This window comes from Hydra viridissima, unplaced genomic scaffold, assembly GCF_058129835.1.
Source record: "Hydra viridissima isolate aposymbiotic clone 2 unplaced genomic scaffold, HvirCarnegie_v1 scaffold_2, whole genome shotgun sequence".
NCBI classification, from domain to species: Eukaryota; Metazoa; Cnidaria; class Hydrozoa; order Anthoathecata; family Hydridae; genus Hydra; species Hydra viridissima.
Window position 1 is genome coordinate 12,011,346 of NW_028324301.1, and position 27,269 is coordinate 12,038,614.

The 27,269-nt window shown below is 29.2% G+C and overlaps 3 protein-coding genes and 1 pseudogene across 6 annotated transcripts; 3 read left to right on the forward strand and 1 right to left on the reverse strand.

Moving 5' to 3' along the window:
- The first annotated feature begins 1,015 nt into the window (after positions 1-1,015).
- LOC145191001 (uncharacterized) lies at positions 1,016-17,247 on the forward strand. 3 transcript variants are annotated; one of them, XR_016450180.1, is made up of 14 exons: positions 1,016-1,206; positions 2,237-2,377; positions 3,467-3,585; positions 5,405-5,504; positions 8,618-9,475; positions 10,450-10,541; positions 14,666-14,734; positions 14,816-14,942; positions 15,034-15,129; positions 16,133-16,405; positions 16,489-16,560; positions 16,767-16,812; positions 16,956-17,060; positions 17,141-17,247. XR_016450180.1 is itself a non-coding variant. In XM_090080189.1 (14 exons), exons 1-14 carry the CDS (start codon positions 1,065-1,067, stop codon positions 17,146-17,148), a joined length of 2,235 nt encoding a protein of 744 aa, XP_089936315.1. In that variant the 5' UTR covers positions 1,016-1,064; the 3' UTR covers positions 17,149-17,247. The 3 variants fall into 3 exon arrangements, 2 of the variants coding, with proteins under 2 accessions (XP_089936315.1, XP_089936316.1); XM_090080189.1 differs by having other exon boundaries at positions 14,829-14,942; XM_090080190.1 differs by lacking the exon at positions 8,618-9,475 and having other exon boundaries at positions 14,829-14,942.
- LOC149891948 (uncharacterized) lies at positions 6,545-8,144 on the forward strand. Its single transcript, XM_090080217.1, has 2 exons — positions 6,545-7,337; positions 7,431-8,144. The coding sequence occupies exons 1-2, from the start codon at positions 7,107-7,109 to the stop codon at positions 7,896-7,898; spliced, it is 699 nt and encodes a 232-aa protein (XP_089936343.1). The 5' UTR covers positions 6,545-7,106; the 3' UTR covers positions 7,899-8,144.
- LOC149891949 (uncharacterized) lies at positions 10,706-13,731 on the forward strand (annotated as a pseudogene).
- Positions 17,185-26,541, reverse strand: LOC145202454 (uncharacterized). 2 transcript variants are annotated; one of them, XM_090080185.1, is made up of 14 exons: positions 25,527-26,541; positions 22,422-24,011; positions 22,214-22,267; positions 21,998-22,062; positions 21,800-21,859; positions 21,605-21,713; positions 21,392-21,499; positions 21,249-21,306; positions 20,922-21,065; positions 20,542-20,653; positions 20,347-20,450; positions 18,775-18,880; positions 18,369-18,519; positions 17,185-18,228 (listed from the first exon to the last, which is right to left on the reverse strand). In XM_090080185.1, the coding sequence occupies exons 1-14, from the start codon at positions 25,588-25,590 to the stop codon at positions 17,351-17,353; spliced, it is 3,603 nt and encodes a 1,200-aa protein (XP_089936311.1). In that variant the 5' UTR covers positions 25,591-26,541; the 3' UTR covers positions 17,185-17,350. The 2 variants fall into 2 exon arrangements, with proteins under 2 accessions (XP_089936311.1, XP_089936312.1); XM_090080186.1 differs by having other exon boundaries at positions 25,523-26,541.
- Positions 26,542-27,269: the final 728 nt, after the last annotated feature.

Here is a 27,269-nt window from a genome sequence, read left to right on the forward strand (position 1 = left end):
TTATAACATTTTAAGCATAAATAAATTAGTTTGAATGTAGTTTGTTAGACTGACACAGGCACTAAATCAATTTCTGCACCTTTATTGCTGCCATTTTAGTTTTTTTTAACATTTGAAAAAAATTTTAGTTCCAGCCCTGGAGCAACTATTTAGCTACCATTTGGCAAAATATGGTGTATTCAGTGCAAATTTTACTCAAGATATCATTGTTTTAGCTAAGGTAAGATTTTAGACAAATTATGCTGACTCAGCATCAAAAAATGGAAATTTCATTTTTCTTTTAAGAAGTTAAAGTTTTAATAGAATTTCCTTATATAAAAAATAAAAAACAAGTTTTTAACCTTTATAAATAAAAAGTTAGATTTAGAGGGGGTGAGCCACCTTAAAATAAAAACTTGAATGTAATATTTTCTGAAATCAAATGTGAAGCTAAGAAAAAAAAAAAAAAAAGAACAGACAAAGCCAGTCATGCACAAATGTTATTTGAAATAAGTTAGTATAACTACGAGTTTACTCGTAGTTGGCAAGCTCATGACGCCAACTTACTACGAGTATACTCGTAGTTGGCAGCGAAAGTGTTAAATCGAAAAATAACGGTTGGTATGAACCAGTCCTATTCATTCATCAAGAAACTTATTTGCGGCTTTGAAAGAAACAGTTCTAACTTGCGCGCCAAATTTAACTTTTTAAAACACTTTATTTTTTAACAACAGATTATGCACATAAATTGTACAATGAAAGTGAGCTATTAGAATAGATAAAAACTCTAATCCTTCATAGTGACCATGTAAATGTATGAAGCTACGGATATAAATTAATAACTTTTGAATGTGTTCAAATGGCATATGAACTGAAGTTAAACTTTTTATTGGGGTCCATGCAATTCTAGTAACGTTTCCATATAGACAGACGTATATAACTAATATATATATATATATATATATATATATATATATATATATATATATATATATATATATATATATATATATATATATATATATATATGTATGTATGTATATCTTTTTAAACACAGGCTTTAACAAAGATCTTTATAAATCATTATGCTTAAATCAAATGTTATGCAAAATGGAGAGTATAAGAAGCTTTTAGACAGAAAAACAAATGCGTTGCGACTGAAAACATCTCGATACTCAGTTCTAAAAGAAAGAAGAAAGATAGCTGAGATTGTCAATTTAACTAATGGTGAGATTTTTTTAACAACATTTTTTATCATAAACAGCTTGAGTTTTAGCTTTGCAGTTATTCTGTGAGAACTGATTGAATGTTTTGTTCATTTTTTATGGAAATATGAACAGCTTTCAGAATGGTAAATTGAGAAAATGTTTTTTTTGTACAAAGGTTTTAAAGATTTCACTGTTAAATATGTCTCTTAATAAAGGCTAAATATGGTGTGTCAATTTTGACATCTGGGAATCAAGGTATATTGTAGCAGGTTATAACAAGTTGTTCTTGTTTAGTCTTTGGACCTAAAAGATCAACCAAAATATCTCCCATAAGCTGATTTGGAATTGTTTTAATGTAATTTGGTGCTATGGTGTTCAATATACTGTAAATATCTCATCAAGATATTGGTGAGATACTAGTAGCATATCTCTTTCATCTTTTTGTCCTAATATATAGTTTTCTGAAGAAATTCTAAAGAATTTTTTAAGTGAATGCTATTTAGTTTTTTAGTCAATTTAGAGTTATGTTGTTTTTTGCTTTCTTTAAACTTGCTCTAGTGTTATTGCCTTTGTATGCTTAGTTATATGTAAACTGGTACTAGATGTGGTGGAGCTGAATTTTTTCTATATAGATTAACCTTTCTTAGATTTCTAGCTATATTTAAGTGGTTAGTAATAACTGTTCTCTAGTAGTAATATAGTGTATATGCTGCTGTAGGCTTAAGAAAATTGCTAAAGCTTTTAATTTGATTCATGATAACCTGCTAGCTTTGGTGTTGTTGATATTGATGCTAAGTTGCAAGAATGTTTTACTAGCCTTTTTTAACAAGATTTGTTAAAATAGGCTAGTGAACTATTGAAAAACGTTTTAAAAAGTTCATCTGAATCCATCAAAATGTAAATTTAGTTTGTACATATTTTATAGTAATAATCATTTTAAATGGTTCCTGTTTCTAATTGAAAGTTTTCAATAAGAATATACTTTTATTCTTTTAAAATGATTTTTTTTAGTTTGTTCAAAAATGTTTTTTCAAATAATTCTAATTTAGATTCAATAATTGAAACTGTTGTCAAAAAAACCACTTTGAATAAAAATAAACAGTCAAACAGTTCAAGATCTTTACTTCTTCAGCAATGGAAATTGAAAAAAGAACAGCTGAAAGTTCAGGATTCAAAAAAAAAAGCAAAAGGTATAATTTTTAAAAGTAAGTTGTATAAAGTTTAAAAATTACTTCAGCGGGATAAACTATTAATTGATATCATTGATTACATTATGCCAAGTCCCACTTTTAGCAACTTATAAGAAACTGAGTCATGCACTATGATATTTTAGAAGTTTAACTTATGCTTTGGTTGATATTTAGTAGTTGTTTTTTTCCCCAATTTTAATCAGTTAATATTTATTTTAATTTAACTCTTAAGATATACTATGTAGTGTAAACTGGGGTAACTAAAAAAAAAAAAAAGAATGGTTTAGCAATTTTGTTTTCTTTGTGAAGCTTCTATTTACATGTCTTGTGTTTGTCAATCATGTTTACCTAAAAATACACACATGATAAAGTTTTTTTTTGCATGAAGAAATGCTGCAGACCTGTTTTTAACCATGAAACAACTTGAACTTAATAAATATATATATTTTTTTAACTTAATAAATATATTTTTAATTTCTAATAACAATAGTTTTTAATTAATTTAGCTTGTCTCTCCTAACATCTTAGTTAACTGTCATCAAAATTTAACTTGTCTGCTCCCAACTATGAGGAGAAAAGTAAACTCTTTTTTTTCTTCATAAAAATCACATTTTTAAAAAACTTTAAAATTTTTTTTTTTTTTCACAATTTTTATTTATGTAGATTGAAAGGTTCTCTATAAAAAACAATTTTTAAAAATATATTTTTTTTTTCTTAAAAAAGATAATTGAGTTTGAAGTTAAACAATTTAGTCTTACCCCAGTTTACTTAATGCATTTAAGTAAATTCATCATTTTGGTCATATAGGTCATTCTTAAAATTATTCTTATACCTTTATTCTAATTTTTAATGTTGTTGTTTTACTTTATTTTGTTTGTATCATTATACGTGCCATATATATTGGTGTGTAAGTGAAGACTTTAACTGTTTAGAATGGATTAAAAATAAAATTATAAACTTTGATTTCTTTTAATCAAAATAAACTTTCTCTTTTTAATTAATATTATTTCATATTTGTACTTGAAGAGAGGCTTTCTTTTAATGCATTTTCTATATTATAATTTGTGTATGTTTTATGATTTTTTTCAGCTAAGTTTGTTGTAAAACATGTTGAATACAAAGATAACATATTTGCAGATCCTGAAAAAGAGAATATTGATGTTAAGTTACTGAATCAAAAGAAAGTCAATCAAAAGGCATCTCAATTTGTGAGTTAATTTTTTTTTAATTATAGATGAGCTTTTAAAGCTTTTTAAGAATCATTAGTATATTGTAAGTATTTAGTTAAAAATTGGATTGGTTAAAGTATTTCTATTTGAAAAATTTAAAAAAAAATTTCAACCGCCATTAAATGAACTGATGAGGTATTTTTTTTTAGTGGAAACATAAGTACAATGAGTTAGCAACTTTTTCTAAATTCACGTGTGTGCCACTTAACTATAATATATATTAAGATTAATATGTATTTAAGTTTTGTTCATAGACTGAATATGCAATTGGTATTAATTAATAGATATTTTGATTGCAGATTAGTACAACTTTTTTATAAACCAGTCTTTTGATGGTGTTTATAAGTATCATCAGACCACTTCTATTCTTTTTTTTTTTTTCTTTTTTCTTTTGTTACTTGCAAGATAATGTAATGTTGTGTTTGTAGGAAGATCCTAAATGGGTTTTTTTTCTGCCATTTTCTGAGGGTTGTGATACAATAGAGTTAGTACAGTGTTTTCTAGATGTTGCCTGTACAATTTTGATTAAATTATAAAACGTATTGACACATTCACATATTCAATCAAATTCAAAAATTATATGCACTTTTGCCATAGCACATATTTAGTATTATCACACTGCATTCCGTGTATGTGTTGTAATAGTTGGTACAAGTGTGTTCATGTGATCAATGTTTGAGACTAATAGCTCCAGTAAGTTTTGTGTTGTTACATGTAAACATGGATGCTCCACTATCAGTTTGCACCAAGGCAGAACAAAGGGCCATCTGATTCCTTTGATTACAAGGAGTATCAGGAGCTGAAATTTATTAGAGGCTCTTATAATACAGGGACAGTGCACTTCTACCTAGAAGTGTTTATAAGTGGATAGATATGTTTAAATGTGGCTGCACAAGCATGATGCACAAAGAGAGAGAGCAGGATACCCTTTAATCTCCCATTGATGAGAAGTTTCAGCAAGTTCAACATATGGTAGTGGAGAAATGGCAAGTTTTCATTGATGGCGTTGCTTGTTCTCTGCAGATTAGTATGACTCTGCCTTTCAAATCATCTATAATTAACTTGGCTTTCTGGATTGTCAGTTAGGAAGAGAAAAAAGGTCTTTTACTTTAAGAATTTCTTGAACAGGGCCATACAATCAACAGTGCAAGATACAGTGATTTACTGGCCAGACAGCTGAGGTTAGCAATTTGCACCAAACGTTGAGGCCTATTGTGGAATACAGTTTTGTTTTTGTATGACAATCCATGCCCACACGTGGTTGTCCTTACCTTCAAACAATTAACCAATTAGGTTTCGAGATTTTACAGTCTAGATCTTTGAACTGCTTAAAGATGGTTTGAATTTCTACAGATGAAGATGTAAAAAATAAATGGTTGTATAAATGGTTGCATAAATGGCTGCAGGACCAACTAAAAACATTCTTCTTGGCAGGAATATGCAAGCTTGCTAACTGATGGATCAAGTATATTGAAAAGCAAGGAGATTATGTTAAAAATTATGTATTTTTTATCATTATTATTGTTAAATATGTTAAACGAAAGTGCATATAATTTATGACTCTCCCTAATATATAAATCATATTTTGGTAAATATTTTAATATATCCTGATTAGACAAACCCTACAGTTTATAATAACAGAAACTAAATATGAAAAAAATTCAAAATTGGGATATCCTGAAAGCTAGATGTACTATGAAAGCTTTCAAGCTCTTTTTTCAATCAGCATAAAAGTTGTGTGAGATAAACCTAAAATCTTGTTAAACAGTTTGATATTGTAATTTAAAAGTTTTTTTAGATTCTGAAAGAAAAAAACTCAAATGTAAATCAAATTTACAGGAAACCAGCTGATGTTAGTAGTGTTAGACCAGTTGAAGCAAATATAAAAAGCATGAAATGTAAGTGAAAACTTTTAAAACATATTCAGGTATGTCAAATGTTTTGTTAAAGTAAAAAAAGCCATTTGTTGCTTACACCTGTTTGTATGAGAATCTTTATAAGAGTTTTAGAAATTTCTACTAATTCTTTGATTTGCATTTAATGAATAATGTATGATGCTTTTAAGTCTAAAATAAGTTTAATTTTAGTCTACTTAATTTATTTTAGCAACTTCTTAATATTGTTAAAAGTTATCTTATTTTGATCACAATATTCTTAACTTGAAATTAAATTCTAAATAATTTTCAAGTTATAGCTTTGATAACTGGAGTTCTTTTTTTAAGTTTTTAAGCAAAACAAACTTTTTTTTTTGCTGGTCCATTAGTAAACACGCACGCACACACAAGGGTATGAAAGAACATTGTATGTATGTATGTATGTATGTATGTATGTATGTATGTATGTATGTATGTATGTATGTATGTATGTATGCATGTATGCACACTAGGGTGGTTCAAAAATAGGTCATTGTAAAATTTCAACTAGAGTGGAAGCTTATAAGGTGCCCAGATATTGGTTTTATATATAAAATTTTTTTTTTTTTTTTTTTTCGTTCATGTTCAAGGGTGGCCCACGGGCCCTAAACTTTTTAATTTTGATGATTTTTATCGATTTTTCAGAAATTTCAACGCCCGTGGGCCACCCTAAAACAATGGGGAAAAAAAAAAAAAAATCATCAGTAAACTCAGAATGAGTAATAGAAACAAATAAAAATGCACTCTTAATAAAATTTTTTATGTAAAAATTCTGAATGAACCTGAAAAATTTAGGAAAACCGAAATTTTGCTTTTTCAATCATTTTCTTTTGTAATTTCAATCATTCTCTTATGATGACATTTTTATCATTTTTTACAGTTAAACCATCAAAAGTTTAAAATAACATACCACAATATTGCATTGTATATATAAATTTGAGAAAATATTTCCTACATAAGTATGTAAAACTTATCAACATATATGACGAACGGGCGCTACTCACACTTTCTCTCCTCTTCCCCCCCCCCCCCCCCCCCTATTGATTCAGGGACTGGAGAACAGCAGTTCATTGCTATTTATGATCTTCTATAGAATTATGGTCTCACTAACCAAGTACAATGTATCTGTTTTGATACCACTGCATCAAACACTGGAAGGCTCCAAGGTGTAAATACCAGAATGTCAGAAAAGTTAGGACGGCCACTTCTTCTCCTTGCCTGCTGGCACCTTCTGTCGGCAGGCACTTCTGTAAGATGTACCCAAGTAGTAAATCTACAGAACCAGATAATCAGCTGTTCAAAAAAATCAAGTCAGCCTGGAATGATTTAGAGAAAGATATACTGCCCCTGAAGAGGATTGAAACTCCACCTGAAACCTAGATAAACCAACAGCAATAGGAATCTGAACAGTTCTACAGAGATTTAATTAACAATAAGACATACAAGAAGGTAAAATGAACCATTCATTCTAGTACATTATTTTTCTGTTAACTATTTTTGCATGTATTTTAATGTTTAAAAACAATTAATAAAATACAGGATTGGAAATCAAGAAAAGATTACCAGGAGTTAGTTGAGCTCTCTTTGATGATTGTTACTAAGGAGGAGAGGTTCAGGTTTTATATGCCTGGACCTGTACACCATGCCAGGTTCATGGCTAAAGCCTTGTACTATCTGAAAATGTACCTTCTACTCGATCACATTCCTGGTCTAATTAAAGAGAACAAAGAGGAAATATCTGATATGGCTATGTTTGTCAGTATATTTTATGCTAAATGGTTCCTTACAGCTGAGTTGCCAGCTGCTTCTCCATATCAGGTAAAAATGATAAAGGCTTAGAATAAAAATAAAAATAAAAACATGTAAACTATAATGATAGAATATTGCTTATTTACGTTGAATTTTCTATAGGATATAAAAGCCCTCTGGGAAATGAAGAGGTTTATGGAAATAAATCTTCTTGGATCTACTGAAGTAGTCCAATCAATGTCAAAGCATGACTGCTACTTAAGTCCAGTTCTAGTTGTGTTTGCTTTAGCTGATAAGAATTACCCTGATAGAGACGAGTTAGTTCAGAAACTCTATAATACTCATTTGGACAGACCCAATGTCTTCAAACTGGAGCGTATTGAAGTAGATAAGAAGGCTCTTCACTCAGTAGACTACTCCCAAGATCAGCCTCCATCCCTAGCATCTCTTGTTACTGAGCAATCTTGGCTAATCTTTGATAAAATTGGCCATGGGATGGGGGAAGTGCAGTGGCTTAAAACCCCTTCACAGTTCTGGGAGCTGAATGATTTTTATCTAGAGTTTGAGACTACCATCAAATTTATAGATGTAGTCAATGATTCTTCTGAGAGAGCTATCAAATTGGTTTAGAAGCTTATTGTGAAATCCAATAAGGAGGAAAAGAGACAAAATATGTTCTTGTTTAACCATGTCTACAAGAGAAGTAAACAAGGATCCAAGAAGAGCGATCTTGCAGCAAATGCTACTTCCAGCATTATTTGACTTTTTAGTCAACAAAACTGTACCATGATCAACAAAAAAAAAGGATTTTTTTTAAATATTTTCTCAAATTTATATATAAAATGCAATATTGTGGTATGATATTTAAAACTTTTGATGGTTTAACTGTAAAAAATGATAAAAATGTCATCATAAGAGAATGATTGAAATTACAAATGAAAATGATTGAAAAAGCAAAATTTCGGTTTTCCTAAATTTTTCAGGTTCATTCAGAATTTTTACATAAAAAATTTTATTAAGAGTGCATTTTTATTTGTTTCTATTACTCATTCTGAGTTTACTGATGATTTTTTTTTTTTTTTTTCCCCATTGTTTTAGGGTGGCCCACGGGCGTTGAAATTTCTGAAAAATCGATAAAAATCATCAAAATTAAAAAGTTTAGGGCCCGTGGGCCACCCTTGAACATGAACGAAAAAAGAAAAAAAAAATTTTATATATAAAACCAATATCTGGGCACCTTATAAGCTTCCACTCTAGTTGAAATTTTACAATGACCTATTTTTGAACCACCCTAATGCACACACATGTAAAAACCATACAAAAACATTTTTGACAAACTTTATTTTTAGATGCAGTTGCAAAGACTAAAGAATCATGCTGCAGAAATGAACCAAAAAATTTTCAAAGAAGCTTAGAAAATATAACTAGTACAACAAAAGGGTCCTCAAAACAAAATCTGACATCTGTCATTGGCAAGACAACTACAGAACCAATGAAACAAATAAACAATGATAAAAACTCAGCATTATCTGAGCTTTTTAGCTCTAAATCTATCACAGAAAAGTTTAAAGAGTTAAGTTTTGAAGATTTACAGAGTAGTGCTAATTTTTTTACAGAATCACAAACTTTTGTTGTTGGTCCGTTTTCCTTCAAGCCTCCTGTTGGTTTAAGTGGCTTAAACTTTGATTTTAATTTAGATGTTTCATCAAAAGATGTTCTGGTTCATAAACCACCAGATGTTGAAAACAGTAAATTAAGTGAAAATAAAAGCACTGAAACATTTGAAAAATTAGAGAAAGCTAAAATATGTTCTGTAAATCATGCTGCATCATTAAGGAGATCTGAAAGAGTAATAGCTACAAATTCTCCTGTGCATACAAAAGGGTTAATTCCTGTTAATGGAACAATCAAAACTCCACTGTCATTGTTTAAAGAAAGCGAAGGCATAAGTCAAAGAATGTTAGTTAGCTCTCCTAGTATTAGTAAAAGAAATATTTCTCCCAACCCAAAAAATTTTTTTAGCATGAAAGAAGATCCAGTAGCTCAGAGAATTGATTCTCCTCTTTGTAAAAAAAGTGATCCTAACCCTATTGTTTTAGACAGTGTGGAACACTTTTCAAAACTTGTTACAGCTGAGGAGGCAACGTTTAAAAAGTCCATAGACAAATGGAACAAGATACTTGAAGATGGATCTGCACCTGAGCAAGGTATGCAGGACATTACACCTTAATGTACAGACATCAACAATATCATAATATGTATTATTGTTTTAAATTTGCATTTTTATGTTTTTTTGATATGTCATGTGACAAACTCAAGGTTTAGAACTTTGTAAAACTTAGTTTATAACATGTAAAAAAATGTTTTAGTATGAAATATATTAATATATTTTACATACAGGGGTGCTCATTAGTAAAAAATTGGAGAAAGAAAATTCCAGCCATCTCTTGGCATTGGTCTTGAGTTTAATAACATGGTTTCTCTCGTCTCTAATAACCTTGTCATTGTACCTTTTTGGCTCATCAAAATAATTTATAACTTTGAGAACCTCTCTTGCTTTTTGCTCTTTTATTTTTGATAAAGTTAAAGCTACTTTTTACTTTTTTTTTTTAACAAATGTTCAACAACATACAGGGTTTTTCAAAAGTCATTGAACAGACAAAAATCATTTTTGTTTCCAACAATTTCAATCGTTATTAAAACTAAATATAACAATTTTTCTTTTATCAATTTTCCTTTTTAATTGATTATTAATGTAAAGTCTTAACTATTAATACTTTGGAGTTTTTCATAAAATTAATTTTAATCATTACATTTCTAATAGGAGTGTTAAAAATACTGTTTTCTTTTTGCGCTGTGCAATTGCTAACTAACTATTAATGCTAACCTCAAAATACTATTTAAATAATTATTATGTTCCATTAACAATTTTAAACAATACAAACTCTTATTGTCACTTGAAAAGGTTACAAAATTCTTAGCAACTTATTACATGAGCAACTTTGTCACCTATCCAAACACATAGCAAAAGAGGTTGGACACTAAAGAATTTCATTTCACAATTTATTATTAACAGTTCTTTATCATAATACATTAGATTAAACAAATTCAGGTTTTGTTTTCTAACTGATGACAATCAATAAATTTTAGTTTAAATAACATAACAAATAATTGTTTTTAGTACATGGAGATATAATGGCAGCAATCGGACAAGCACAGCTTTTTACACACAAAAGATTCCGTCAGTTTAAAGAGCTCATTGAACTGCACAAGGTTAATATTTTGTATATCATAATATTGAGTCTGGGAAAAAGTTTGTGGCATTTTTTTAGTAAGATTCAAATTGATTTTTTTATAGTGTGAAAAAGAATTTATTTAAACCAAATATTCTCTATTATTTAAGACAACATTTTGCCATTTTTTTGGGTAGAACCAAGATGTCAATTGTAAAGAACTTCTATGGTTTCTGGTTGAAAAACTGAAAGAAGTGGTTTTCACAGGTTTCTTTTGAAACGTTGATTCTATTTGAGATTTTTTTCAGATTAATTGAGAGAATTCTGCAGGGATCAAAATAGTTGATAGTCAGGGTCTGGACTCTATGGCGGATGCAACAAAATTTTCATTCAAGCTCTCACAATTTTTGACAGGTCATCAAAGAAGGGCATTGCCATGATGAAAGACAACACATTTTTTATTATTCAATTTGGACTGTTATTATTCAATTTGGACTGAGAGTCAATTGTCTGACCAACTGGAAGTAGCTCATTGTAGACAATTCCCTTTCTAGTCCCACCAGACACACAGGATCACCTTGTTAGACATCAATCCTCTTTTTGCGAACACTTGTGACAGCTTACCATCTTTTATCCACAATCTTTTATGGTTCTAATTGTTGTACATGATCCATTTTTCATCACTGGTTAGATACATTTTAGAAATGGCTCAATTTCGTTACATTTCAGCAGTGAATCACAGATGTTAGTTTGGTATATCATGATTTTCAATTATTTCATGTTTTTGTAGAATTTTGCTGATGTTGATTCAATATATCACTTTTTTAAGAATTTCATCAGCTTTTTCACTGATTGGACAATCATGAGAGTGAGTCATGTTAAATATTAAAATTATCAGAATGAAAGAGAGAAATACTTTTGTGTTTTAAAAAAAAAGCTTCTGAATTTTTGATTATGACTAATAAATGTTTAATGCATATTATTTAAATGTTCTTTATAAAATTTTAAAAATTTTCATTTTTATCATTTACAAAGAATGCTCTGATACTCTAGTTTTTAGTGTTTAGTACACTTAAAATCCAAAAGAGTTTTGAAAACTTTTATTTTAAAGTTTATAATTTCTAATATTTATTTATTTTTGTTAGCATTATTCTTTAGATTTTCTCTTTTATTAAGGATACAACTAGAAAATATTTTTGAAATTATTTGCCGTTGAATTGAATTTTTTCCTTGATTTAAAATAAATTTGGTTGACTTACAGTCAAGTTTTTTTCTTTACACCCTCTATAATTATTAGTAAAATTGAATTGTTTTTCCATAGGAATCATTAGCTGATTGCTTTTTTTATCTTTTATATTTCTTAATTAAAAATTGGTATTTGAAGGAAAAAAGCTAAATAAGCTCTCAGTTAATTTTAACAGTTTGACCTTTGTAAGTAGTGAGTACTACTGTATTTTGCAAATAATACATTAAAGTTTGCATACAAGAGATTAGAAAGCCTATTTTGTATTCACATCCTTTTTTTCTTTTCTCAGATTATGGCTGCCTTACTCAGTTCTCATTGTAGATGCCTAAACAGCATTAATTCCTTTTGCTGTATGTTTCACTACTCATAGTCAAAGTCAGTGGACTTGTCAAGCAAACCTGTGGTTTGGCAAGAGCCAAATTCTAAACAAAATTTTTAAGTCTAGCATTAAAATTGTAAGCAGTTTCTTATATACTTGGAGTATATATTAAGCATATGTTTATAAAAAAAAGAATTGCAAAAAGATGTCAACAAATTTGAAAAGTTGTCTACCAACAAAAAAATGTGTAAGCTAGATAGTCTCATCTGTGTTTTCATCAGGGCAACACATTAAATAATCAAGTCAAAATGGTACAGCTGGAAAATTGTCAGACCTTATAATGAACTTATTAACTGTGACATTTCAGCACTTGATGTATATAAACAACTGTTGATAACACAAAGACCAATATGGAAAAAAGATTAGACATTTTATGAAGATCAGAAGAATGGAACATATCACATGACCATTAGCATTGATCTAGGTGTTTCAAAATTTTTAGAATACCAAGAGGAAAGACTGAGCAAACATTTTAGCAAAAACTCAACCAAAAATTAAAAGCTAAGTGACTGAGGTTAATGATTTAGTTGGTTACGCTGATGAAGAAGGTCAAAGCAATACAGAACTTATTCCTTTATTGCTCTAAGAAAAAGAAATTACATTTAAAAAATCCATTCAAAGTATCATTCAAACAGCTCTCAGAAGCTGCAGTATCTGTGACATATCAATAATATTTTATCAGTTCACCAAGAACTTCTATTTCATTTTAGTTTTTAATTTTCAGACCAAAACTTATTGGTGTGTCTGTAATTTAAAGTTCATCAAGTAAAACTCAATGTGATTTGGCTTTAAAACTTGTGTAAGAATTGAAGGATTTAGAAAACATTGCTGGTAATGCTTTGATAACTAGTAATACAAGGACTAAAAAAGGAGCTGCAGTTTTAATCAAAATTGAGTTGAAAAAATCTCTCTGTGGCTGGCATGTTTCATAATCATAATAAACTACACATCAAACATGTTTTCACTATTATATAAAGGAGATAGTGGGAGCCTAGAAGAGCCTCTTTTTAAATGATTCTAAGCTAAACTTTCAAGGATTGATACTTGTTACTCAAATTTTAATTTGTTTGAATGGCCTATTGGCAATCATGCCTGAAATGTGCTTACCAATCCCTTAAGGAGAAAACATTTCCACAAAAACACCTTGAGTTATTAGAATTGTTCAAATTATTTGAAATTTACAAAACCAGATGCACCTCATAGCAAAGTTAATTGCTCATTTTTTATATCAATTAGAGGTGAAAAATGCACTGAAAAATAAATTAATTGGCAATTTCTATGGGTGTGCACAACATTTCAAAATAGACAGGTTTTGAAATCAAAACTAATCAATTTTTGATTTTTATTTCAATAACACATTTAGTCATGATTTTGAAAGTTTGATAGTTCTTAGTACATACTCCAACATAAATTTAAAGACTAAAAAAGTATTAAAATAGTCATTTTTTCAAGATGGGCAATCTCTTGAAAAAATTATAGACATGTTTTTTACCATTTATTTACCTTGTTTTGTGAGTAATATAATCATTTTTAAAAAATTGTCTGGAATGAGAAAGAATGAATAACTCAATAACTCAGTGGCAATAAACAGATCTTGAAATTGAAGTGTAATAAATGAAGTCATATATATATATATATATATATATATATATAGAGAGAGAGAGAGAGAGAGAGAGAGAGAGAGAGAGAGAGAGAGAGAGAGAGAGAGAGAGAGAGAGAGAGAGAGAGAGAGAGAGAGAGAGAGAGAGAGAGAGAGAGAGAGAGAGAGAGAGAGAGAGAGAGAGAGAGAGAGAGAGAGAGAGAGAGAGAGAGAGAGAGAGATGTTTGTGTGTGTCATTGTTGCAATATTACAAACACAATTGGATTATCTGTTTTAAATAATATGGTATGCTTCTTTTTTGGTCACTAAAATAGATATACCAAGTATCCTTGCTCTCTGTGTATATGGGACAGTAGAGACAAAACAATTGATGAACAGGGATTAGCCTATTAAATCTGACCTCAAATCTAGCTGCTTTGATTTACGATGTAACAATATCCTTTTTACAAATTATGTTTATTTATATAACATATTCAACCTTTTATTTGATTTTTGATTGATGTGATAAGGAGTAACTGGGATGATTTTGAATTCAGAGGTCAAAAGTTTATTCAAAAACAAATATCAGATCCAATTGAACAAAAATTTAGTACTGCAGTGTAATCAATTTGGATTTTATTATTGTTGTTGTTAGTTTTTTTATGAACTGCATACACTAATATCTTAAATTATAAAAATTGTATTTATGCAGGGCTCAAAATAGGAAACATGGTTGCCTATTTATTGTTTAAGTTATTAACTGTGGCAGTCAGTGACCAATAGTTTCTTTTAAAAAAAAAAACATGTGGATAGATTATTTATGGGAAAATATTTTTAAAGATAATTAAGTTGTTCTCTCATTACATTAGTTGTTTTCTTGATGTAAAATAAATTGTTCATTCCTACCTATTGTTAATAATATTTTAGGTTTTTCTAGATTTTTCTCTTTTTTTGCTAAAGGATAAAAATGCAGAGAAAGTTGCACTTGCCTCTGATTTGGATGGATTTTGGGAAATGATATATTTTCAGGTTTAAAACTTTGTTACAGGTTTTGAACTACGAAGCAATTTACTCGTTCATGTATTGTTAAAAGTTTGATATTTTTATTAGTTTTTTTAAATAGGTAAAAGATGTCCATAAAAGATTTGTTGAGTTAGATCTTTTGCAACAAAACAATTGGAGACAAAGTGAAGAAAAAGCAAAACCTGATGTTAGAAAAAAGAAACATGTTGTGAAGGTTTTTGTTTGTCCTCTGTAATTTTCTTGAAGCTTTTAATTATTTTGTATTCAAAGAATATTGCTTTATATGTAATATAAATTTTAATTAGAAAATTGTGGAGTCTAATGTTTTAAATAAAGATAAGAAACGTGTTGACTTCAAACAGTTCAGACAACAAATGATGTTAAAGAACCTAGAAAACAAGGTAGTATATTCATATACATCGTTGTGAATAAGTTTCAGCCCACCATGATTTTAAAATTATTTTTGATTTTTTCTTATATGAAGGACTTATTAAATAAAAAAAAATCAGGATTATAAACATATATTACAAACAAAAGTATCTAAAAATAATTTAATTAAGTATGATACAAAAAGAAAAAAAAAATACTTCGTATGTCTACCTTTTTTGACATATTTTTAAAATACTCTGTCATGTTTTGTAAGCTTTGAGGTCTTCCACTTTGTGTTTTATCCTCGAGAAATCTCGTGATTTTAATTTTTTTTTTATAATTTCTCTAATAGCTGTCCTTGAATATTTTGTTTTTTGGACAATTTTTCATTGAGAATAGCCCTCTTCATGAAAGACATTTTTTTTTAGGTTCCAGTAGTGGAATTTTACCCATTTTAACACTTTGAACACAATAATATTTTAAAAAAAGAAAGAAAAAAAAACTTTAATTAGAAAAAGTTTTGTTCTTAGAAAAACGAAAAGTAATATTAAGCGCACAATATAAATGAAATATCTTTATAAACTGTACTATAATAAGCCTTCACAACACTTAACAAAAATGAATTACGAATAAGAATTCGTTCCGATCAGTATATTAAGAAAATAAACACGTTAGATATCTAAATACAACAAATTAATTAAAGTTCTGATAAATATTGCTTTAGTTTTGTTAAAATAGTGTTTCATATAAAATATTTAGAAGCTATTATTCAAAGTATGGTACTGTATATACGTGTGTGTATTTGTGTGTGTTGTGTTGTCTCGTCCGTGTTTTTTTTAGCACATCATAGTTGCTGTATTTGATGTTTCACAGTTGGTTTCTTTACTTTATGTGGTGGTATCTCCTTTTTAGAGAGTTAAAGATGATTAAGTACAAAATTAAAAAAGAGAGAGAGAGAGGGATAAAAGTAATTTTACTTAATTATGCAAATTTCCGAAAAGCTTACCGAATTAATTTTTAAATTGAAATACTTAGGGAAAGGAAGATATTGTAAATGAATCATTGCCGTCAACATTTAAATCTTGTCGATCATTGCCAGTTTTAAGCAAAGATGAATATGTAAAAAGCGATCCTGCTCTTGTTGCAGCTAATGAAGAATTTTCAGCGGATTCATTGGAAGAAGCATCTCCAGACAAGCATTTAGTTACTGGTAAAGGAAATGTTACTCCGTTTAGCAATCTGAGACGTTCCACCAGAAAGACACCATCGAAGTATCGCTTTGTTGAGTTCGCGTGTCAAAAAGAAATGGTAAACGTTGCTAAATAATTATCAACGTTTCATAATTTAATTTAAAGATTAGTCGACGTTCCATTCATTTCTTTTTTATTTAGACACCAAAAAATGTGGCGTGTAAATTGTTTAATGACAACATTGTACCAGGGTTTGATGGTTCAATACAAACTGTAAATTTTGCGGAAAAACATTTTTTTTTAAATTTTTAATGAAATTTTGAACAATCTGCGATTTCATCATCGCAGATTAAATTGCTCAATAAAATGTTACTTGAGATTTGTTAAGATTGCTGAATGTTGGTGAAAATTTTGTTGAATATTGAAATATTAACGGTAAAACATTTTAGCTTATGCTAAAATTATAACTTTTGGTTTAGACTTCAGAGTTTACAAAGTATCTATCCAAGTCAATCCCTTTAGAAGGTAGGTAATCCCTTTAGAAGATAGAAAATCCCTTTTAAAGGTGGCAGTTTAGAAGGTAGCGTTTTGTTTTTCGAGTATTCTTTATCCTCATTTTCTTAAAGTTTATTTTTAAGGTTTTTTTATATATATATATATATATTCAGATGCTTCTATGAAATGTGATTTGCTTTCTTCATTTAATGAAGCGGAACCAGAGGTGGTGCCTCTACCTAAACATATAGATGACCTTATGATGTTCTCTCCGTTACGTAAGTATACAATTGATGGTTGTATGTTCGCCTAAAGTGCATTTTTTTATTTATTATATTTTTTTTACATTTTTCTATAGATTTTTGAAGAGTGTTTAAAAGTTGGATGATTTTGAATCGGATGTTTTTATTTTAGTTTTATACTATTTTTCTTTTTATTGACAGCAATAAAAGTTTATAAATTTTACATTTTTGTTATTGTCTGGCTTTTCCTTTGAGAACTTTTCTCAAGAATTATATCAAGTAATGGAAATGATTTGTAACGATTTTACGATTCTAAAAAGTTCGAATTAGACTTGATAAGCTTTGATTAGTGCTTCCGTGTGAAATGTTTGATGTCGGTTCTCAGTTATCTCTGAAGTATCGTTACTTAAAGAGCGAACTGTTTTATAAGTTTTTGTTGATAAAATTGGGTCGTTGCTGTCAACAGAAATTCGATCATCATTATGCGATAACTTAATTAATTCAATCGCATAGGTCTTTGTTTTCTTGTAAAGAGTTTCAGTGACATTTTCTGCAATATATGTATCTTTATTTTCTTGATAGTAAGGTGCGGGTTGAATATATGTATCTTTATTTTCTTGATAGAAAGGTGTGGATTGAATAGGTTTAAATTTTGTCAATTGTACTGACGCTGTTAAGTCGTCCGCGGATAACGCATCTTTAAAGCGCCATCTTTGGTGAGCGTGGATTTGAGAAGATAATCCTAGCTCTGATGTACCAGTAGATTTTGAGGAGAGATAGTTCATCGATTTAAGTTTAATTTGAGTGTATTCTCTCTTCACTTCGTTGTTCAATAAGCAATAGCATACGAAGATAAACACACCTTGAAATGAGTTGATCCCAGTAAAAATGTACTGGAAGATCATTGTTTGCTTGTTAACAGCTAATAAACCAAAAACCCATGTTAAACCAAATATAGGCATCAATAATAAAGTGAGGCGAGCCATTTTCCGAAGTCTGTCGAATTCGCTTTCCTCCACTGTCATTTTTAGGGAAGCTTTTAAAGTCGCCGTAAGAATCACACTATTTGCAATAATTATGAGCAAGCAAGGTGCAGCAAAAAACCATATGACGTGCTTGTCTGTCGACAACCAACAAAAATCTTCACGAGTAAGTTGTTTGTGATACTTGATGCCAGCCAGTGTAACGATTGTTGCTGGTAGCACTATAACAATATACAGTTTATTAGTTTTAACATATTTAAAATTCTTCAGAAAAAAGTTTGTTGAAAAGTACTTAATAGTAAATGAAATATTTAATCAGATTGAATTAGAGATTTCAATGTAAAAAGCGTAATATAATTACCCCATCCAATAATCATGTAGACTGTTACTTTTCGTGCACTTCTAAAAACTTTAACTACCATAAGATAAACGTGAATTCCTTCAACTAGCATCCAAAAAAATGTTGCTAGGTTACTGTATAACAGAGCAAGAGACACTCCTAAACATATACCCTAAAAAAGAAAAAAATAAGCCTAAAATGTAGCATGAATAGATGTAAAAATGTAGCACAATTGAGATGTAAAAATATATTTCAACAAAAGTTAACAAAAAATCTGTTTTTTTATTTTTTTGTATGTTGCTATTGCAGCTTTTTCTCAGAGGTTTGGAGACGAGAATTACTAACTTGTTATTTGCTTTTAAAAGACTAAAGCTTTCAAGTTCTATTTTAAAAATTAAAAAAAAAAGCTTTAGGCTAATTTATTTACCTTATATTCGTAAACTGAGTCTGCAGTTAAAAACAAGCTGTTTGATAATGCTATTGCGGCTACAAGATTAATATGGATAAGGTTTCGATCGATCTTTGCTAGACGGCTAAAAATTAAAACAACCTTTCTATTCAGACTGTTAAAACCTTTATAGTTAAAGTACATTTTGTTAAAGGGGATCAGTTACAGTTTTTTTAATTTAGATTTTCCTTTTTTTTTTTTTTTCTTATCCCCTCCGAAATTATCTTTGACAGCATAATTGTAAATTAGTAAAAAAAAAACTGTTATTTTGTTTTCCAATAATTTTTAATAAACAAGGTTTTGCCTTTAAAATTTTTTTTGATCCTATAAAATGTTTGTTATTCTCTCGATATCCCAGTACTTACAGATACGAGAAAATTTGAAAAACTTTCAAAATATTTATCGTCTTTAAAAAACACGGCAGAGAAACAACAGCCTTATTATTATGAAGAAAATGCTGAATCTTAAGTTACTGACTTTTGAATGGCGGCAAAACATAAGCTGTGAACATCACTACCCTAATACAACAAATCGTGTACACACACGTTTCGTTCTGTCGAGCCTAACCTAAACAAAAAGCTTGACCCAAACAAAAAGCTGTCTTGAAACATCTTGAATATAAATGTAAAAGTTACTGATGGTGTTAACACCGATAATTTTTCAAATATCACAAGCAAATCTTGCCAAACTTAATTTTTACTACTTTTTTCTTTACATAAAACTTTTCAATTTGATAAATCTTATTTTTGCAAGCTAAACTAATAGCATTTGTTGAGCAAAATTTAACAAAAAGTATTTACGCATGTTATGCAATTTACCACATGCTTCTTTAATTTAAATTAACTACTGATGCAATGATGCGGGGAACATTCTTTCTCGAATACCTTATTTCAATTGAAAGACTTTATATAAGTAACTATTTTTTGTTTTTAAGGATTTAATTCAAAGCTGACTTTGGTTTGTTGTGTAGAAACGGCAGTTTAAGACTCGAGAATATGGTCTTGCACTTAACAATTTCTCTATAACTACGCAACATAATCCTTTAAAACTTGACTCAACAATGGTGAATGGATGTTTGCCTTGAAAAACAGCAGTTGACTGGTTATTTTTGTTATAGTAGCTCTCATGGTTGAAAAAAGTTTGGGCAATGTCATGGTGTCTACACATTTCTGATGCATCTCGTTTGTCTTCTCAATAATCTTTCTTTGAAACTTTTGTGTCATCTTATTTGAGAAACATAAAAAGTAATTATTTGTAAAAAAAACTTCTCGATACTTTTCTAGATATTTTAGAGCTGTAAACTAAATTGGTTCGAGAAATGTTACAACAGTGAAGAATTCTGATATTGGAAAGTTTTTCACTATTTATTGTATCGCATCAAGATATCGAGAGAACTAATTACGAGACGCAGACCTTTAGTCGAAAAGCATTCAAAGGTAGCTACGGATCTTACTTCTCAACGGAACACAATAAAGACCTTACAAAACTCAACAAAAGTGTAAGAGATTCAAGTTTATGTGTTATTTAATGAGATTATAAAGTGTTTCTTACCCACACATCATGTAAATCAGTATAAGAGCCAAACAAGCGGTTATAGATGCTCCACAACCGATATAAGTAATCAAGCTGAGAATAAATTGATGGTTTTTAGATATCTGAAATAATACAAGATGTGAATGATTTAATTCAATATTAATAAAAAATTGAATAATAGTAAAATAAAATAAAAAAAGAACAGGCGAGTACCTCGTGGTCTTCTATTTGTAGCAAAATGGAAAATGATGTCATGTGATTGCACTGGCACGCAACGAGCGTATCATTAACGTGCGATATTTCGCAGCCCTTTGAACTCCAGTCGCTAAATAGTATAAATAAATTAGATTTTTTCTTTAGATATAAATTTTCTTTTATAGTAGATATACTGCTAAACTGTTCTATAGTTCTTAATTTTAAGCATAATGATGATTATTGTGATAAATTTGTATGAATAGCTTGGTTTATCTAAAAGGAAGGCTTGATTTATCTAAAAGGAAGGACTTTTTTTAAAAAAATATTCATGGTTATATAAATATTTATAACAACTTTGTTTAATTAAATTCACTACAATAAGTAGAAATGTTTTAAACCTTTTGTTCCAGTAAACACAAAGATATTTCGACGAGTTTCTTTCTTCGACTTCTAATACGAACACTAATGGTGTTTTTAAAGTAGTCTCAACTGGAGGCCTGGTTGAAACAGAGATTATTTGCTCGCTGTAATATATCTTCTGTCTGGAAAAAATGCCAAATTTACAATAATAGATTTCGTTTAAGTGGATACGAAATGTAAATAGTGACACCAAAAATAGTGAAATGTAAATAGTGACACCAAAATAGAAAGTGGTTAATTTAACAATCTAAAACATATCTTCATATATATATCATAATCTGTTTAACAAGTTAGCTCATATTTACCTCTTGCTCTTCATAGAAGGTAGTCTTTTGTATGACATTACCGCAATCGCCCTTGTATCTGAAAAGTTTAGTTGAACAATTAAAGATTAAAATTTTTTTTTTTTTAGATTATTCACAAAATGATATATTTAAAAAAACCACACCTGTTGATGAGTTGTGGAAGAGATCGTGAGGCAAATAAATACTTTCATTTTTTCTTTTAAAAATGTAGCCCTCGAATAGCAATGGATTCACTGAACTTATCTCGAATGCTATGTAAACAAATTCTGTTGATAATAAACAGTTAATTCAATAGTTAAGTAATGATTTATGATATTAAATATTAATCTCAAAGATCGAACGTTAAAAAAAAACACCTATATCATTTGCTTCAAAAGTCCAAAATATTCCAATTGGAAGAGTTTTTCCTATTGATAGCAAAACATCCTCAATAAAAGTGATCAATTCATTCGATTCATTGGTTATCTGAAATAATTGACCAGAAAATCTAACATTTGAATAGTAAGATGTTTATTTTAAAAGATAGAAATTTAATCACAAAAGTTATTCACCTCAACATTATTAAAATTTCCAACATCCATAAGTATTACTGAAGAGCTTTTGAGGAACTCCTAAATTCACAGAAACAATAGAGGTACATAAGTATACAGCCATTATGATTGATCCAGATCCTCACCAATTATATATGCAAGACATAAAGAAGATGTAAGAAACTTATGACGTCACGTTGTTAACAAGCGTTGATTTACATTAACCCATTCTTTGTCTTGTAGCTGCAACGCTGTTGGTTTTTGTTTTATGAAATCATTCATATCTGTAAATTAAAAGTAAAAATAAATTAGTATGGTAAATTAGAAGTCATGATTGTCATATAGGCAAAGGAATTTTTTTATAGAAAAAAAAGCGCCTTTTTTTCATATGTTTCTAGAGGATTCTAAATTTAAATAATGAAGAAATGTAAATACTTTTTCTAATTATATTGATCCAGGAGATGTTTTTTTCCAAGACTACAGAACTTGCTAAACAAAATGTAATAGAACAATATACAAACGAAATTAATATAAATTTTGGGACCAATCAGCGTTTGATTATGATAATCACTTTTAAACCTTTTTGATTTGATAAACTTTTCAGAAGTTAAAGTAAAAACAATTGTGTTAATTAAAGATTTACCCGATTTTTCAATAATAGGAGATAACGTTTCTTCATGTCTACTTTGATCAATGCTCAATAATGTTTCTTCTACTTTGCTTGCAAATGATGAGTATTGATTTGTGAAAGATTGATTTTTTGCCTTGGAGAAATCTTGAGTAGAAAATTCTTTTCCATTTAGCAAAAAACCATGAGTCGTCTGAACTGTAGGTAACTCTGTAAATGCTAAAGAAAAACAGTTAGGGTCACAAAGAGTTTTATTGGTTGTCTTGTTGGAGTTTATATCGTGCGAAAACCTTTGCGATGCTGAAGCGCTTAGAACTTTTGGTATATATTCTGTGGTTCGAACAGTTTTTGAAAAGATTGTAAGACTAGTAAGCAAAGGTGTTTTGGTATTTTCCATATTTTTAGAATCAAAATATTCCGTACACATTTGAGAGTATAATAAAACACTTTTAGAAAAACTGGTCTCATTTTTTTTTAAAACTTCACCTCCTCTTGCATCATTAGATATGAACGTAGTTTGTCCTTGGACAGTCTCAGTATATATGCTACTTGTCAAAACTACTTTTTGGTAGTTGCTCCTCAGTTTACTTAATGTTTTACAATTGCTTTTCGTTAACAGTTCATTTAAGTTTTCGTTTGTTGTTGCGAAAACCTCATCACTTCTCATTATTAGTATTGGCTCATATTCGCTGCTTGTTGGCTGTTGATATGAAGAATAAAGAGCTGTTGATCTTATGGAAGAATAATTTAGTAGTTTCAACGAAGATTTAGTTAAGTGGAATGTCGAAATTATACCATTTATAATGGTTGTATATGAAATGCTCTCTGTGGAAAGATTTTCCGACAATAAATAATTTATAGTTTCCTTATATGTTGATGAACTTGATCTCAACAATTGGAGAAGAACCGATGAAGATTCGGAAGCATTATTCGCTGCGCTTGAGGTTAAATCCAAATAATTGATTTCAGAACTTTTTTCATGAAGAAACATTGAGGAAAAAGTAGCGTTTATAGAGCAAAAGAGATGTTTGCTTTCATTAATATTGGTGCTATTTTGAATTTCGTCGGAACAGCATATGGTGTACATTATTTCTGTAGCGAGGCTCTGGGTGTTAGATGTTCTTTTTGAAATCCATCTTGTTTCGGTCGCCTTCGGTGAGTTATAAAGTAAAGCGACGTAGTACGTACCGAATGGGTCATAAGCCGTAAATTTGCTCTCAGGAATACTTAGTGTCACTGTTTCAAACTGAGTTAAAATGAAGCCAAATTTTTCAGATTTACTTACTGACAAAGTACTTTCAAGTTTTGTGTAAATTTGAAGAAAGCAGGTTAGATTGAACTTCGTTTTCGATTTTTGATATTCTAATAAACCTATTCTGGATTCAATTTTAGAGCGAGTGTTTATATCATGAAACCCCTCATTAAAATTTGACTTTAGTCCAGAGCAGTCTTCATCATGGTATACCTGAACACTCATAGAAAGTCGACCATCTTCAAATTCCATGAGTAAAGAACGAATAACATCAACTTGAATTTGAAATTCATTTTCTGTAATCTTAGCTGTAGAGTCAATTATAACCGCAAGCCCTCTTTGCAAATCACATGCTAAGCAAAAAAATAAAAAATGATTGCAGCGCAAAAAAAAAAAGGATAACACTCTCTTTTTCATCAAAAGTTATAAAAACTTTGGAAATATATTTCTGCACAGTTTTACTTAAATGTTCTTAGACACAAACGAAAATATCTACTTGAGAAATTAAACGAAAATTAATTTTCTGGACAATACGCACGATCGGCGTTTGGATTCTTCGTTTGTAACGTTTACAAACGAAAAATCTACTAACTTCAACGTTATTCTTTTAGGATAAATCAAATGGTCTTGAGTATATTTAAATAGAAATCTATGCATTTAAAACAGCAAAAGCTTTTCATATGACGAGTCTATACTCATATATAATGTGTTATTTATGAATAAATAAGTTTAATGGATTTAAATCGAATAGCAATTCTACGCAATTTCTTAAAGGCGTGTATTAAAATAATGTAATGTAAATTAGGTATTTCAAATTTCTTTCTTTTTGAAATCTTATCGATTGAATCTTACAAATGAATCTTTTTGAATTTAAAATATTCTATATAGAATATTTTAAACTCGATTTATTTTAAATGACTAATATAAAAGCTTGTACTTTATTCGTTATCATTCGTTAATAACGGAAAAGCAAAATCTCGATGTTACATACAAAATGTAAAACATCAAAAACTCATGTAAAATTAATGAAACTCAGGGTTTAAGAAAAATTAACCTTGTAAATTAAAAAAAAAATCTAAAAAAAATTTCAAAGCATTGAAAGAAAAAAAAACAACAAGATGCAGCGATGTTCTTGAAGAAAGCCAAGCTTTTATGTTATATAAATTTTTAATGCAAAGAATGTTTTGATTGAAGAGTTAAAAATGTTTATAGAGCATAAAAACTTTTCATTGCATAAAAACAGTGTTTTAAAGCATAGAAATATTTTGGTGCAGGAAAATTTCCCTCTTCTAGTTGCGTACTATAATATCATATTCAAAGTAACTTAGCATATATATATATATTACAGCTTGTTAACATAAGCTGTAATATATATATATGCTAAGTTACTTTGAATGAATAGAGATTTAGCGTTTCCATTCCAATTTAGAAAATCAATGAAAAGTATTTTCTTTAGGATTTTAACGCGTCATGTATCTAAACAGTTAAAGAATCGTGTGAAAATGCCGTCCGCTCCCGGAGGTGGTTTTTACATTTAAAATCTTTTATCGAAGTTTCATCTCTTAAATTAGACATTCGAATTGCTTTAAAAATTATAAAGCAATTGCATCATCAAAATAGTGAACTAACTTTTTCGATTTTAATTTTCACGGATCATTCCAATAATAACAATAAAAAAGTGATAAAAATCACGCTGTATAAGCGCTCAAGGAAAAAAAAAAAAAGCACGAAAATATATTAGAAATTTTAAAACAAACAATTTGCGATTTGTGACTACTAAAAAAAATTGAAGAGCAAAAATATATTTAAAAGTTTATTTATAATAAAAGACGAAGCAAAAATATTTTTAAAAAACGCCCGAAACCTACTGTCCAACACGGTTGTTTTGACAAATATAAAAACAGAGCAGGCGAGCAAATGATAAACCAGCATGTTTAATCCACCGTTTTGATGTAATTTTTCAGTAACTGTCTGTTGCAGGAAGCTAAATTTGCATTATTGACGAAAACGTAGCGATATAGAACAAGTAGTCAAAATATGGTTTTTGAATTATACGATTGAATTAACTTTCTGAATAGAAGGGATTACATTTAAAGAGTCGCATCAACGTGATACCAAAACATAAATTGCTATGATAATAATGCTGATATCGGCTTTAGAATCAGAAAAATTGTTTTGTCAGTGTAAATTGAAACTACGGTTTTTTATAAAGTACATCTCTTAGACTCATATAAATGTTTAAAAGGCGCATGAAAAGAGGAAAACAACCATTCTAACAGAAGCTACTGTTTTATCTACTTCTTGATCTCAATCTTTCGTTATAATTCTTCAAAATGTTAAATAGATTTTTGAAAATCGACAATAAATAGATCGCGTTTTACACATTTTATTAATGTAAAATGTTAAATAACTTTTACCAAATATAAACACCAAAATGTAATTATTTCCTCAAAGTAACAAAAATTAATATTTTAGTAATAACTATATTAGAGGAACTGAGATGGGTAAAGATATACGCTCGTTGCATTTGTGTGCTCACAATCCACAAAATGTGCATTGGTACAGCATTACGTCCAAATTTCCCACAAATGATACAGATATCATTCTTGAATTTCTATTTACCACTATTATCATAATATCCAACAAATATAAACAGCTGTAACTTTAACCGAGTTATTGCATTCAATACTGCAATAATTAGGCAATTAGTGCTTCATTTAGTACTAAATTGGTCATCTTCATTCAGACCTAGCAAATAGGATTCAGATGAAACGTTTATTAACAAACTGGACTACTCAAGAAATAGTTTTATATTTCTATGTAAAGTTCACGAGTTTTTATTGACAATTACAATTTAAGAAACTTCAAAATTACTTCAAGGTAATCAAAAACTGTCATATTACGTGAACAGCTCTATAATCGCTAAATCAACAGGAAGCGGAAATTAACTCAAATTACAAATTAATAAAAAATGGCATGTTAATACCGGCCGAGGCTAGATTAGTACTGTGTAGACCTTAATACTGAATGGTTTGTGCAAGGTTAATTAAGTATAAAATTTCAAAGTATCGTTTGTTAACGGGTGGTAAAAAAGAAACTTGATCACAATCGCTTAAATTAACTTTTCATGCTTTTAAAAAGCTAAAAAAATATAACTGAAAAATATTAGTGCTACTTCTATAATGTAATTCGTAAATCAATTTAAGAAAAACCGTTTTCTGATTGGTTCAAGCGTTTTTACCGTAGTATAGACGAATATGTAAACTATATATAATTTGTCTTCTATACATATTTTACCGGTTAAACTTCCCAAAAATGATATAAGCGATTGCTATGATAGTCAGGGCCGGATTTAGGGCCTCCACATAAAATCGTCATAGAATTTTTATGCGTGTTTTTTGTGGTTCGTGGAGTTAAAGTACGTATAAATGACAATAAAGTAATGTAATTATAGTAAAATAACAGCACCTAAAATTAAATACCAACCAAACAAATTTTTTTGGCACATACTATAATAAACTGTATAACAAAAGTAATATATTTATCTAAACTAGCAAAAAGCAACCCGTAATACGGGTTATGGTCGGTCTGTTAATTTATAGTGGCTGTTT

What these genes read in the sequence shown, in the direction of transcription:
- LOC145191001 (XM_090080189.1), top strand. Translation starts at nt 1,065, where the DNA reads ATGCTTAAATCAAATGTTATGCAAAATGGAGAGTATAAGAAGCTTTTA. An exon ending in ATCAAAAGGCATCTCAATTT is followed by an intron (nt 3,586 to 5,404) that starts GTGAGTTAATTT and finishes AAGTTTTTTTAG; the next exon opens with ATTCTGAAAGAAAAAAACTC. An exon ending in CAAGTCAATCCCTTTAGAAG is followed by an intron (nt 16,813 to 16,955) that starts GTAGGTAATCCC and finishes ATATATATTCAG; the next exon opens with ATGCTTCTATGAAATGTGAT.
- LOC149891948 (XM_090080217.1), top strand. Translation starts at nt 7,107, where the DNA reads ATGATTGTTACTAAGGAGGAGAGGTTCAGGTTTTATATGCCTGGACCT. An exon ending in CAGCTGCTTCTCCATATCAG is followed by an intron (nt 7,338 to 7,430) that starts GTAAAAATGATA and finishes AATTTTCTATAG; the next exon opens with GATATAAAAGCCCTCTGGGA.
- LOC145202454 (XM_090080185.1), bottom strand. Translation starts at nt 25,590, where the DNA reads ATGCTGGTTTATCATTTGCTCGCCTGCTCTGTTTTTATATTTGTCAAA. An exon ending in TGTGTTTACTGGAACAAAAG is followed by an intron (nt 20,654 to 20,921) that starts GTTTAAAACATT and finishes TATACTATTTAG; the next exon opens with CGACTGGAGTTCAAAGGGCT. An exon ending in CTACATGATTATTGGATGGG is followed by an intron (nt 18,229 to 18,368) that starts GTAATTATATTA and finishes ATATTGTTATAG; the next exon opens with TGCTACCAGCAACAATCGTT.